Source organism: Rhinatrema bivittatum, chromosome 4 (genome assembly GCF_901001135.1).
Source record: "Rhinatrema bivittatum chromosome 4, aRhiBiv1.1, whole genome shotgun sequence".
Classification (NCBI taxonomy): Eukaryota; Metazoa; Chordata; class Amphibia; order Gymnophiona; family Rhinatrematidae; genus Rhinatrema; species Rhinatrema bivittatum.
The window spans coordinates 449,368,708-449,383,386 of NC_042618.1; the positions used below are offsets into that span (position 1 = coordinate 449,368,708).

The 14,679-nt window shown below is 47.1% G+C and overlaps 1 protein-coding gene across 6 annotated transcripts in view; it reads right to left on the reverse strand.

Moving 5' to 3' along the window:
* The window catches only part of TMTC3 (transmembrane O-mannosyltransferase targeting cadherins 3), a 210,869-nt gene that overhangs the window by 114,163 nt on the left and 82,027 nt on the right, over positions 1 to 14,679 (reverse strand). For all 6 annotated transcript variants that reach the window (XM_029601657.1, XM_029601654.1, XM_029601656.1 and 3 more), the window contains one exon: positions 13,395 to 13,647. In XM_029601657.1, the coding sequence (XP_029457517.1) occupies positions 13,395 to 13,647 (253 nt within the window). The remainder of the gene's footprint in view (positions 1 to 13,394; positions 13,648 to 14,679) is intronic.

Sequence of the window (14,679 nt, forward strand, 5' to 3'; positions counted from 1 at the left end):
GAGTGATCAGAAGCGGGTCCTTTCCCAAGGGAACGTGCCTGCGGATGGAGAGATCCTGCAGTATTGGAAACCACACTTGGCGTGGCCAGTGAGGTGCTATCAGGATCATGGTTCCCTTGTCCTGATGTAGCTTCTCAAGAGTCTTCGAGAGAAGAGGGAGTGGAGGGAATGTATAAAGCAGACCGGTTGCCCATGAGAGGGAGAATGCATCTCTGGGCTGAGAGTGTTTGCTGCGAATGAGGGCGCAGTAATTGTCCACTTTGTGGTTCTGAGGGGATGCAAAGAGGTCTGTCTGAGGATATCCCCATTGTCGGAAGATGGAGTTCGCTACCGAGGGGTTGAGAGACCACTCGTGCGGTTGGAAGATGCGACTCAGCTTGTCTGCCAGTACATTGTCCACTCCTGGCAAGTAGGTGGCCCTGAGGTACATCGAGTGGGAGAGCGCTTCCGTCCAAATCTGCGCAGCTTCCTGACACAGAAGGAAGGAGCCTGTGCCTCCCTGCTTGTTGATGTACCACATGGCCACCTGGTTGTCCGTCTGAATCAGGATGACCTGATTTGATAGGCTATCCTGAAAAGCCCTGAGAGCATATCGCATTGCTCGAAGCTCCAGGAAATTTATTTGGTGTTTGGCTTCCTCTGGAGACTAAGAACCTTATGTCTGCAGATCGGCCACGTGGGCTCCCCACTCGAGGTTGGTGGTGAGAATGACTTGAGGATTTGGAGCTTGAAAGGGCAATCCCTGGAGGAGATTGTTCTGATTTTTCCACTAGGCGAGAGACAGATGGAGTGGTCGGTGACGTGGACAATGGTCGACAGAGGCTGAACAGCTTGAGTCCACTGAGACCTCAGAGGCCGGTGCATGAGCCTCATGGCCAAGCAGGCCATTGGTGTGACATGGACTGAGGATGCCATGTGTTCCAGAAGGATGAGGAATTGGCGAGCTGTCGCAGCATGCTGAGACTGCAACTGGTGAGCGAGAGACACGAGAGTTAGCGCTCGTTGTTGAGGCAGAAATGCTTTTGCCTGCAAGATGTCCAAGTCTGCCCCAATGAACGACAAGGTTTGAGATGGGACTAAATAAGATTTTTCATAATTGACGAGAAATCCTAGCGAAATTAGAGTGTGTAGAGTTAAATCGAGGGACGATCGAGCAGTTTGCTGAGTTGGAGCCCTGATTAACCAGTCGTCTAGATAGGGGTAGACGTGAACACCTTGGGTTCTGAGGAAAGCTGCGACAACTATGAGACATTTGGTAAAGACTCGTGGTGCAGACGCTAGGCTGAACGGAAGCACTCTGTATTGATAGTGCTTGGGGCCTACTAAAAACCTCAGGTACTTGCGATGAGCTGGTGTTATAGCAATGTGGGTGTATGCATCCTGGATGTCCAGAGAGCAGAGCCAGTCTCCTCTTTGTAGAAGAGGAAGAAGTGATCCCAAGGTTACCATCTTGAAATTTTCCCATTGGAGGTACTTGTTGAGAGCACGTAGGTCCAGAATTGGACGAACCTCCCCGATTTTTTGGGGATCAGAAAGTACCGGGAATAGAACCCTAGGCGTTGCTGCGAGTGCGGAAAGGGTTCTATTGCTCTTGACTGGAGAAGGAGGGAAACCTCTTGATCCAGAAGAATGGCGTGGTCGGACGTTCTCCACGTCTACAGAGGTGGGGAGTCCGGTGGCAGGGCGAGAAAGTTTAGATGGTAACCCTGAGCAATGATTGCCAATACCCATTGGTCAGATGTGATTGAATGCCACATGTTGTGAAGGTGGCACAATCGACCTCCCACTGGTATATGTGACAGAGGAATCTGGCTGCTGCTCTCCAAGCGGAAATCAAAAACCTGAAGCAGGCCCTGGCTGGGGAGCTGCTTGTGGTTTTTGTTTTCAGGCTTGGTGATGCTGAGGTTTTTGATAAGGTCTCGTAGCACGGGACCTGGCTGGCGGCAGTTAGGTCTTTCTTGGACGGTAAAACGACTTCTTAGAGTCCTTCCTGAAGGGCTGCTTTGAGGAGAAGTCGGAAGGCATCAAAGAGAGCTGTTTGAGGGTCTCATGATGGTCTTTTAATTAGGCCACCATCCGTTGGATCTGTTCACCGAACAGATTATCTCCCATACATGGTAGGTTGGACAAACGGTCTTGCACTTCTGGACGAAGTTCAGAAGACTGGAGCCAGGCCCACCGTCTTGCCGAGATAGCAGACACTCTGGTAGAGGTGTCAAAAATATCATAAGATGTTCGAATCTCATGCTTGCCTGCCTCAAGTCCTTTGCTTACAAGGGTTTGTAGCTGGTCTTGGAATTGTTGATGTAGGGAATCGGAGAAGTCCTGTATCTGCTTAAAGATGACCCTGTTTTATTGGGTCATATAAAGCTGATAGGCAGCGATTCGGGAGATGAGCATGGCCCCTTGGAATACTCGTCGACCAATGTTGTCTAGGAATTTTTGTTCCTTAGCAGGAGGGGTAGACGAGTGAGGTTTTGACCTTTTTGCCCTTTTTTGTGCAGACTCCACCACAACTGAGTGGTGATCAAGCTGGGATTTTTGAAAGCCTGGGGCTGACTCAACTAGATAAGTAGTGCCAGCCTTTCTGTGCACTGGAGCAATTGATCCAGGATTTTCCCAGTTCTTTTTGAGGAGATCAAGAAGGACCTGATGAATGGGAATAGAGGTGATCACCTTGGGGGTATCCAGGAATTGGAGTAACTCCCATCATCTTGTGCCTATCATCCTGTTCCATCTGTAGTTGAAAAGGGACTAACTCAGACATTTCCTTCACAAAATTTATGAATGAGAGGTCCTCTGGAGGAGAATGCTTTCTACTCATCGGTGTCTGATGAAGTATCATCACCCCAAGTGTCATAAGGATCTGCAGGCTTCCCTTTAGGAAGTGAAGTGGTTTGGATATCTGAGGGCCCCGGTCTAGGCTCTGAAAAAAATTGGAGGAATCGCCGGAGGAACCGATGACATCGAAGGCACTGGTGCAGGCATCAATGGATGACTTGGTGGCGCCAAACGTATCGGCACCGATGGATGAATCGATGGCTGAGGTAACACACCCGATGGAGGGATGCGGAATGGTGTTTCTCCTCCCGATGATGCTGCCATCGGGGAGGCCATCAGAGCCATCGGAGACCTGGGATCCATCGGTGGAAAGGTGGCCATCAGCGCCTCCATTCTGGATAGCAGCGGTGCCAAGGCTGCCGGAATCAGGTCAATGGCAGGTTCCACAATCGGTGCCGGTGTCTGTGCCGGGGGAACCTGAAGCTGTTGCATCGCCTTGTCGATGGCCTCCTGAACCAGCCGGTCCAGTTCTTCTCGGAGACCTGGAGCAAGCAGCCCAAGCTCCAGAACAGAAGAGGGAGGCAGAGGCATAGCTGGAGGGATCACTTTTACAGGCGGAATCGCGCCTCCCAAACCCCGATCGGGTGAGGGTTGCCTCTGTGACCCGGTCGCAGGAAAGGTCTGTGCCTTTCCTGGACAGGGCTTCTTCGACGGCGGCTTGGACGATGGTGAGGTCGATGATTTCGCTCCCTCGATGGTGCGAGTCTTATGGTGTCGATGGCGATGTTTTTCCCTGCGATCCCCTCGATCCTGAGGGGGAATAGAGGGTGTCGATGGCCGTGAAGTTGTCGGTGGTCGATGCTGGCGCGAAGTCGAATGTGCCGGTTCAGACTATGTCGATGCAATGGACGGAGTTGGGGTTTGAGCACGGAAGAGGAGTTCCATCTTCTCCATTCTGGCTTTACGACCTTTTGGAGTCATGACGGCACATTTGGTGCAAGTCAGGACATCATGCTCACGGCCTAAACACATTACACAGACTCCATGGGGGTCTGTGATAGACATGGTGCGAGTACAGTCCGGGCACCAATGAAACCCCGACACCATGGCCATTGAAAAAAAAAATAGAACCGCGGTACAGTTGACGGCCAGTAGGCCGCAAGTGCCAAATTCGACGGTAATAGACGGAAAACGGGTAAAAACTTACCGGAGTACCGCGGACAGAGAAAAGTTAGAGGAGGGACACCTGTGGGGCAATTCAACTTTTAATAATTCCGTGAGGAAAATTCCTGTCAGGAAGAGACAAGATTGAAGCGGAACAGAGAAGGGCGACCAGAAAGGTGGAGGGTCTTCATCGGATGTCATTCGAGGAGAGATTGAAGAATCTAAATATGTACACCCTGGAGGAAAGGAGGAGCAGGGGTGATATGATTCAGACTTTCAGATACTTGAAAAACTTTAACGATCCAAAGACAACGACAAACCTTTTCCGTCAGAAAAAAAATCAGCAGAACCAGAGGTCACGAGCTGAGGCTCCAAGGAGGAAGACTAAGAACCAATGTCAGGAAGTATTTCTTCACGGAGAGAGTGGAGGATGCCTGGAATGCCCTTCCGGAGGAAGTGGTGAAGTCCAAAACTGTGAAGCACTTCAAAGGGGCGTGGGATAAACACTGTGGATCCATCAGGTCTAGAGGACGCGTATAAAGAGCAGGCAGCAAAACATTGCATGGAGCGGCAGTAGCCACAGAGGCATTCACGGAGCGGGATGCCAGTGGCCAGTGGTTGGTGTTCCACCTTCACGGAGCGGAAGGATGGAGGGCTGCCATCTCCCAATTAAAAAAAGAAAAAAACACAAACCAAAAAAAAAAACAGGGATGGGTTCATGGGCTATAGGTATTACCAATTATTAGGCTTATTCAATTACCAATTATTAGGCTTTTCAGTATTTGATGATAGTTAATGTAACTTTCAAGGCATACTTCACTTTCAATGCATATCCAGCATAGCTCCCTGCTTCAACGGCAGGGGAGAAGAAAAACTAATACTTCACGCATATCTCTGCTTCAACGGCAGAGAGCTATGCTGCCGCTTACCCAACTAATCAAACTTAACATTTCACTTGGAAGCAGCTCCATCACTGCTCTCTACATTAATAGTGGGGGTGAAAGGGAAATAGAACCTAAGGTTACTAAGAGCCAAGAGAAACAGATAAGTATGAGAAAAGAGAAGTGTGAAGCTTGCTGGGCAGACTGGATGGACCAATTGGTCTTCTTCTGCCGTCATTTCTATGTTTCTTCTGAGCTCCTTTACTGCGAGGCTACTGCTGAGCGGAAAAAAGAAGACTGAAGGGGGAGCCCTGCTGGCTGCAGGATTAGTGCCATGCTGGGTATGCCCAGTAGGGGCCAGTCAAAGTTCTGGAAACTTTGACAGAAGTTTTCCATGATTGGGCTCCATCCTGGTGATGTCACCCATATGTGAGGGCTACCATCCTGCTTGTCCTGTGAGAAAACTTGTAATGAACTATAATATTTTGGCCTTAACATCGCATTGCAAACCCTTTTTTACACAGCCTTTTAGTCAAATTACTATTTATAGTGCACACCAGATGTATAGAGTGATGTACAGACACATAGGAGACAGCCCTTACCCCTTGGAGCTTACAGTCTACGAACATGGAGAGAAGTAAAATGCTGAATAAAGCAGGTCAAGAGAAAATTTGAGGAGAGTCTTGCCAAAGGGCCAAAAGCTATAACAAAAACCTTTACAAGTACATTAGAAACAAAAACCTGTGAGGGAATCAGTTGGGCCACAAGATGACCTGGGAGTAAGAGAGACACTTAGGCACTAAGGTCGCAGTAGAAAAAAGTAAATGAATCTTTCATTTCAGTATTTAAAGGGGAGGATGATGGGCAGACAGCAATGCCTGAATCTTTTTTGTTCTAACTGGTGATGCAGATGAACTGAATCAAAGTGTGAATCTGAAAAGTGCTACAGCAAACTGACAAACTAAATAGTAGCAAATCGCCAGGCCCTTCACCCCAATGGTCTAAAGGAAGTCAAGACTGCCTCTATACCCAAGAACGGGACGGTAGCAAATGTAATGCCAGTTTTCAAAAAGGGCTCTAGGGGTGACCTGAGTAATCACAGACCAGTAAGCCTCATGTCTGTGCCTAATAAAATGGTGGAAGCCATAATTAACAACAAATTACTGGCCATATGGATAAACATGGCTTAACAGGGATCTCGTGGCTCGAGCGATTGACGACTGAGAAAATCGGCCTGAACATTCTCCTTGCCCGCAATGTGGGAGGCCACCAGGCAATCCAAGTGTCATTCTGCCCAGGTGAAGAGACGACTGGCTTCCAGGGCCACCAGGCGACTGCAGGTGCCCCCCTGGCGACTGATGTAGGACATGGTGGTGGAGTTGTCGGACATCACTCTCACCACTTTGCCACGTATTAGGGGTAGGAACTCCTGTAGGGCCAAACGCACTTCCCGGGCCTCCAACCGATTGATGTGCCAGCGAGTCTGGATGGGCGACCAGACTCCCTGAGTGGACCGGGTCAGGTAGACCGCACCCCAGCCCAAGAGACTGGCGTCCGTGGTTACTATCGTCCACTGTGGAGACTGAAGGGGCATTCCCCGGAGAAGATGGGGGAGTGAAAGCCACCACTGTAAGTCGGTGACTGTAGAGGCCGAGAGGGGGAGGACTAGGTGGAACTGTTCCGACACCGGCTGCCAACGGGATAGCAAAGCTTTCTGTAACGGTCGCATATGAGCAAAAGCCCAGGGGACCAGATCGATTGTAGAAGCCATAGACCCTGAGGACCTGCAAATAGTCCCATGCCGTTGGCAACTGCAATGAGAGCAGATTCCGAATCTGATCGATCAACTTGATGGCCTGTGCACGAGGCAAGAAGACCTTGCCCACGCGAGTGTCGAAGCGGGCTCCCAGGAACTCTAACTCCTGGGAGGGCTGAAGGTTGCTCTTGGAAAAGTTCACTATCCACCCGAGAGACGCGAGGAGGGCTAACACCCGATTCACCGCCTGTTTGCAGAGCACCTCCGACTTGGCCCGCACCAGCCAGTCGTCCAGATAGGGGTGAACGATAATGCCTTCCCGAAGGGCTGCCGCCACCACCACCATGATCTTGGTGAAGGTGAGAGGTGCGGTCGCAAGGCCGAAAGGTAGGGCCCGAAACTGGAAATCCCGGTTGAGGATGTGGAAATGAAGATACTTCTGGTAGTCGCGATGAATCGGGATATGGAAGTACGCCTCTGTCAAATCGAGCGAGGCGAGGAACTCTCCAGGGCGAACCACCACGATGACCGCTCGCAAGGTTTCCATGCGAAAACGTGGGATCTTGAGAGCTCGGTTTAACCGTTTGAGGTCTAGGATCGGCCGAAAAGCTCCATCCTTCTTGGGCACCACAAAGTAAATGGAATACTGGCCTGCGCCAAGCTCCCTTTCCGGGACCGGAACAACTGCGCCCAGACTGAGGAGTCTGGAAATGGTCTGCTCTACCGCTTCCCGCTTGGAGCGCCTGCAAGGGGAGAATAGAAAGAGATCCGGTGGGTCACGCACAAGTTCGAACGCATACCCATCTCGTATAATGTTGAGGACCCACTGGTCTGACGTGATTTTGACCCATTCCTCGAAAAAGAGTGAGAGGCGGCCGCCCAGGAACAGTATCAAGGAATGGGCCAACTGACCTTCATTGAGTGGCAGGCTTAGGGGTGGAACGCGCGGGCTGGCCCTTGCGAAAGGGCTGGCGGCCACGAAAGGGCTGCGACCAAGACTGAGACCAGGAAGAATAACCCCTCATGGAGCCACCACGTCCGCTTGGGGCATACCGTCTCTGTCCCCGGAAACGAGGACGAGAGGGTGTAATGGGGCGTGACTGCTTCGGACGATCCTCCGGGAGCTTATGGACCTTATTTTCCCCCAAGGAATCCATAAGCTTCTCAAGGTCCTCTCCAAACAGCAACTTACCTTTGAAGGGCAGCGAGCCCAGCTGTGCTTTGGAGGACGGGTCAGCCGACCAATTGCGCAGCCAGAGAAGTCTAGCGGACACCGCAGAGGCCATTGCCTTCGCCTGGATGCGGAAGAGGTCGTAGAGTGCATCGGCCCCTTAAGCAATGACTGCCTCCAGCAGTTCAGCCTGTTCTGGCTCTGCCGACGGGCGGTCCTGGGCGTCTAATAACTGTTGGGTCCACCAAAGGCCTGCGCGCAGCATGAGACTACTGCAGGCAGTCGTGCGGACCCCCAGGGCCAGGACTTCAAAAATGCGTTTCATATGTGCCTTGAGCTTGTGGTCCTGTCCGTCCTTTAGTGCCGTTGATCCCTCCCACAGGGATAGTGGTGTGCTTGGTGACCGCAGAGACATAGGAATCCACTGAGGGATTTTTCAGCATGTCCAAACATTCCTCTGGGAGGGGGTAGAGTTTGTCCATAGCGCGCCCCACCTGGAGCCCCACTTTGGGAGCTTCCCATTCCCGCAGGAGCAATAGCTTGTGCATGGGATGAAATGGAAAAGTGCTTGCCTGAGCCCTGAGTCCCGGGTCCATATTTTTCGGCAAGGAGGCCGTAAGGATATCCCGTGGGGGGCCCCTCCAACCCCAATTCCTGGAGTACAAATGGGATTAGGGGCTCCAACTCCTCCCTCTGGAACATACGGAGGACCCTGGGAGCGTCCCCCTCTAGAGGGGGAAGGGTAGCTGAATCCACAAGATCAGGATCCGGAAGGACCGGATCCACCGGGGGGGGGGGGGGGGGGCACACCAGGGACCACCCGCATCCGAAGGGACCCCAGAGGCTCCGTAGCTGGGCAGTCAAGGACGGGGAGCGAAGAATTTTTACTGGGGGGGGGGGGCCTTCCCCCTCCTCCTGCAGGCTAGCTAAATAAGACTTGTGCAGGAGGAGGAGGACAAATTCCGGTGAAAAACGAGCCCTGGAATTCCCGGGGGGGGGGGGGTGAGGGGGGTAAATGAAAAAAAAAAATCTGCTCCCCAGCCCCAGGCAGCTCCGAAACAGGAGCTGCTGAAAAATCCAAGATGGCCACCGTTCCCGGGCTTTGCCGACCTGGGAATGGCCTGGCCATGCTCTGGGGTTGTGATCCTCGGGCTAAATTTGGCTGTCCTGCCGAGGAGGGGCCTTCCTCACCCGACAGGCAGGCTGAGCAAAGTTCCTCTCGTGAAAATCGCGACGAGGGCTGCCCACAAGCATGGCAGGCTGCCTGCTGCGGCATCCGCTCTGAGAGGAGCCGCTCTGCAGAAAAAAAAAAAAAAAAAAATCTAAAAATAGAAATGATTGGCAGCCCGCCAGCAGAAGTGAAGCAGGGGGGAAGCCTGCTGACTTCTGCCTGTCTGGCTGCCGGTTCGAGCCATTTTGAGAAAAAAAGTTAAAGTGCTGTTCTGAAATTAAAATAAATTAAATTAATTTAATCTTAATTATTTTTTTTTTTCAAACACAACTGAGCACAGCACTGGAGCTCCCAAAACAGCCAGGGCGGGGGGGACGAGAACTGGACCACCAGACTCTGTCCCCACACCTGGAAGCAGGCAACGGACTCAGGCTATGCACTGCACAAGGGGCAAAGCCCCCCTGAGTCTGACAAGAGCCAGGAGACGAAATCGTCTCCTATACAGGAAAAAGAAGGCTAACTCTTATCTGATTATAATTTTTATATTTTAGAGAAGCCAAATTAAACCTGAAGTACTTGCTTGATCCAAAGAAAAAGACGGCTGACTAGCCTGAATCAGAGAGACCGAAGGGTGAGCTGATCCACCTGCTGGAGACAGACAAATACTGAAGGGTTACAGGATAGGCTCTGTCCTCATATAGGACACCCTTTCAGTTTTAGTCTGTCTCCACCTGCTGGAAAGGAGGCTCAACCCACAGTCTGGACTGATCCGGGTACGTACAGGGAACTGTGTTTAAAAGGGGTTTGGACAAGTTCCTGGAGGAAAAGTCTATTTCAGAAAACCCACGACTTGTCGCTGGGAGCAAACAAGAACTTGGATCTAAGGTTTGGAATGGATCACTGACACAAACAGGTTGCTGGGCTCGATGGACTTTAAGATGGGCCATGCTGCAGACAAGATACACAGACCAAAAAAAAAAAAGAGACTGAGTTGATAGAGGGCCATGGTTAGGAAACACTAAATTAACTGGATTATAGGTAAGAATAACTGAGGAAGGGGCAACTTTCATTGAATAAACCAACAAGGAAGGAGACTTATTAAGAGTCTATAAAAGAAAAAGCCTGTAGGATGGTGGTGGATGGTTTAAGTAATACTATACTCTGAGAATCCAAATTAACACCTAGACTGATTAAAGCTAGCTTAATACAGTACTCTGCAATTCTCAGCACTCTACTAGAAACAAGAGAACCAAAGGCTAAGAATTCAAAGTCTCAGAGGTGAGTTAAGACAGTAGGTGGGGAACACCTGCAAGAACTTGGGTCACTGGGCCATAAACCTATCTATATAAGAAACCCAGAACATGAGGTGGGCCAGCAAGGGGAAGGAAAGAAACTAGAACACATTTGGGTTATTACCATGCAGTACAATATATGATGTAATAGTGCTCTCACTGAGTTTCAACACCAATATTTAAAAAAAGAAAAAAGAAAAAAGTAAATTCATTTTATTAACTAAAACCTTCAATACAAGTCACTATTTCTTAAGTGTGTAGCAGTGTAATTTTAATTAACTGAGCTTTGAACAATAAAAGTTGATGGAATGTAAGAAAAATGTTCTTTCACATGGATCTTACATAATAGCATCTGTAATAGGTTGTTTCAAGTTTATCTTCCAAGTTTATCCTGTTATCTGGGCTCTTATTTCAAGATCAGAGGTCAAATAGCATATATCTGCTTTAACTTAAAGCAAATGACCAAAAAGTATTCCCACCCCATCTTCTGCCAGCTATAAATGATTGCAAGGTCATGATTTATATTGAAATACTTAATGTTTTACTGCTAAATGGGACTACAAAATCTTTCCATTGCACTCGGTAAGCAGAATGAGCCCAATACCCTGTGCTAGTCTCTTCCCTTACATATGCATTTACCAGAAAATTAAATACTGCCACTGGTTACTGTGCCAATGGGCAAGTACTGAATTAAAATTTTGTTGCTTACTGACAAAATTATCTAGCTATAGAATCCAGGATTTGTGATTGTTCACACTATGAAGCTGATGTACTAAGCTATGATAAAATGGGCTATTATGCATTAATAGCTCATGTTAATTGCATGCAAATTAATTTTTAGCTAAATAATAGTTTGTTAAAGCACCCATTATCACCTAAGGAGATGTCATTTAAAATATTTAAAATTTACTACTTGTTAGTTTCAAGGAATGTCCCCTAATCCTAGTATTTAAATAATGCACAAAAGAATACAAATTTCAAGTATGCAATAAGGTGATTTACATAATTATGCAGATTTTGCAGTGAACTACACAATAGCTAACAAATAGCACTAACAAAATTTTGCAAATGGAATAGCATAAATTATTTGCTATTTTTCCATATTAATGCTTTTGCGAAGCACAATGCACCTTGGTAAATTGGCTTCTATGTCAGGATTTGAAAAGCATTTTTAAACAATGTCATCATTTACTATCTCATGCTTTTCCACCAGTAGGAGATTTTCAAACAAGTTTGATTACAAAGAGGCAATTGCTATAATAGTCTAAATGTAGAGTACATCTGAGGCTCTTGCTGGAAGAATTCAAGGTTTTGCCCAAGGGCTGAAGATTGCTATAAACAGTCACATTTTTAGTGGCTTCCTAAAGGTGAGGTAGTCTGGCGCAAGCTTGATATTTAAAAGTAGAGGGTGGAAACCAACCCTGAAAACATTTTCTTCCTAGTATTGGTAAGCCACATTTCCTTGGGGGCTGGCACCACTAGGCAGACTTGAGGTAGAGAGCATACTGGGCAGACGGGTATGCATAAGACAAATTGGCAAGTTCGGACCAGGATTTTGAAAATGGCGCAATAGGGTTCTGAAAGCCAGTGTAGCGTTCTTAGAATAGGGGTGTTCCGTTTGAATTTCGATATTTAGTACAGTTTATGCTGCTGGGCTTGGTATGAGCTTGAGGCGATGATTTAGTTTTTAAAGTAGCACAATGTAAAGAGTTGTAGTAGTCCAAGCAGGATGTCTGTTTACTAAAAGGAATCACAAACTGCAAAAAACCCCCCCCCAAAAAACAAACAAACCCCAAAACAACCCAAACCCTACTTTTTCTAGCCAAAGGTTTCTAGGTTGAAAATCACTGACCTATACTTTTCCCCCTCTGAAATATTTCACAAATACAGGTAAACCCAGAATGACTATAGCAGATCTAAACATGTATTCTCTAAAGGAAAGGACAGAAAGTGGAGATGGAAGTATGTAAATGTCCCTAAGGAAAAAATGCACATGAGGTGTCCCTCTCAACAGAAAGGAGGTTCTGGAATGAGGGTGAGAGGAAAGACTCGGGAGTATTTTAAGAAAATATTTGTTTACAGAAAGGGTGGTGGAGACCTGGAACAACCTCCCAGTGGAGGTAGTGGAGAAGAGGAGCATATCAGAATTCAGAAGAACATAGGGCACGCACAGGGGATCTCAGGGATAGGAAAGGTCTACAAAGCTGAATAGGAGATGTTATGCTGATTGAATGGGCTGTATGGTCTTTGTTCACTGTCGTGTTTTGTGTTTCTATGTCAATGTTTGAGGTCCCAATGTCCACAAACAAAACAGAAAACACACACAAATTTTATATCAGTGCTATTCACTCTGGTTCTTAACTAATTTGTAGATCCACTTTTTGCTTCTAACATTAAGGGGCAGATTTTCAAAGGGTTACGCGTGTAACCCCGAAAACCTGTCCCTGCGCGCGCCAAGCCTATTTTGCATAGGCTCGGAGGCGCGCGCAAGCCCCAGGACGCGCATATGTCCCGGGGGCTTTGAAAAAGGGGCGGGAAGGGGGCAGTCCGGGGGCGGGTCAGAAGCCTCCGGCAGAGCGGCTGTGCCAGGGGATGGCGTGCTGGCAGCCGGCCGGTGCGGGCAAGATACACCTGCCAGAGACAGATTTTATAACATGCACGCGGCAGCACGCGCATGTTATAAAATCGGGTGTACATTTGTGCGCGCCGGGTAGTGCATACAAATGTACCCCGCGCTTCTTTAAAAATCTACCCCTAAAGGTGCACCCAGGTATCTTTCCTTTCAGCCGACAAATTGCATGAGCTAAAAATTTTTTTTTGGTGTTCCACAAGAAAAAAGTGACTATTAGTATCAATCTTATGAGTTCTTTTTTTCCTCAAGTGATTTTGGAGTTTATACCAAGTCACGCTGTACTTTGCCTGCAGTGTTGGCTGTTGAGCCCCATCTAGAATGATGAATGTTTGACATGCCACCACTTGAAGTGTTTGATTTCAGTGCTTCCCCAGTCCAAACAAAAGCACAAGCATGGTGTCCAAAATAATGGGTGGTCTGTGAAGGAAACTTCCTGAAGGGGAGCTACAAATTTAATTAATCTGGTATTGCACATTGTATTAAAAACATTATCACTATGAATGGAAAAGCAGTGAATGAAAATGAGAAAAGGCTCATCATGCTTACCATTAACACGGTCTTTGAGGAATCCCCAGGATACCGAACACTGAAGACAATCAAAGATCCCACAAAGCAAAAGAATACAATGGTAACAAGATTTCTGACATCCAGCAAAGATTCCACCAGCGGAATGGTTCCCATTGTCCAATCGCAGCATAGTTCTGAGGGATTTAGGAGAAGCCATGCATTGATAGGAAGGAGGTAGTTAAAGGTTAACTGCCTTGTAGGAGTAGGACTTACTGCAGCTGGATTGTCAAACCTAAACCATGAAAAATAAACAGTCAACAAGGTATCTCTTTTCAAAACACAGGACATGAAAATGTAATTAATTAATATCTATTCAGCAATTGCCACATGTGTACAGCAACTGTAAGTGGTCTATGGAAAGTCTATATAAATTGATTTTTAAGACTGTGCAAAAGATTATGAATTATGTAAGGTATGATCAAGCTGAAATTTAAGAAATTCAATCCAAAAATAATTCTTCTAACATTAATGCTACTTAATAAATTACATCATTCAGCTTCCTATGACAATATAAAAAGGACATTTGCTATCAATATATAACTATTTTCTTATAGGGTTGGGTGTATACACAATAGGTGCTTTCAACACAATTTTATTTAACCCTCAATACAAAGACAATGATCATACTATTCAATAAAGTAGCAATTTAGTATTGTGCTAAGTACGCTAAAATTTATTTATCAAGTTTTATATACAGTCATTCGGTTTCGCCATCATAACAGTTTATAATTTTCGAAGTAGAAACGTATTAGAGACGTAATACAAACATTATAAGAAAAATAAGAAAATGTATAATTAGAAGCATAAAATTGCAATAAAATATGATATGAGTAAATATAGAAGTTATCATGGCTGAGAGAGATAGAAATAGTGAGGTCCAGTAAAAAGGTATATTGTAAGGAGGCTGCGTGATTGTCATTGGGTGTTTTCATAGGCTTTGGTGAACAGATAACTGATGATGAAAATGTCATGATGGTTGTTACAACTAAACTATTTAAAAGGGATGTGCAGAAGGGACGGATTTGTCCGATTCAGTATTCGTATTTGTCGGGACCCAAATACATTGCATTCGTTTTCATAGGGGGAAACCCAATTCGTCCATTAGTTGAATTCGGTATTCGTTTTCCATTAAAGTTGGAAAAACAAAAAGAAACCCCTTCTCAACCCTTTAAATTTAATTAACTACAACCCCCCACCCTCCTGACCCCCCCCAAGACTTGCCCAGGTGGTCCAGCAAGGGTCCGGGAGCGATTTCCTGCACTCG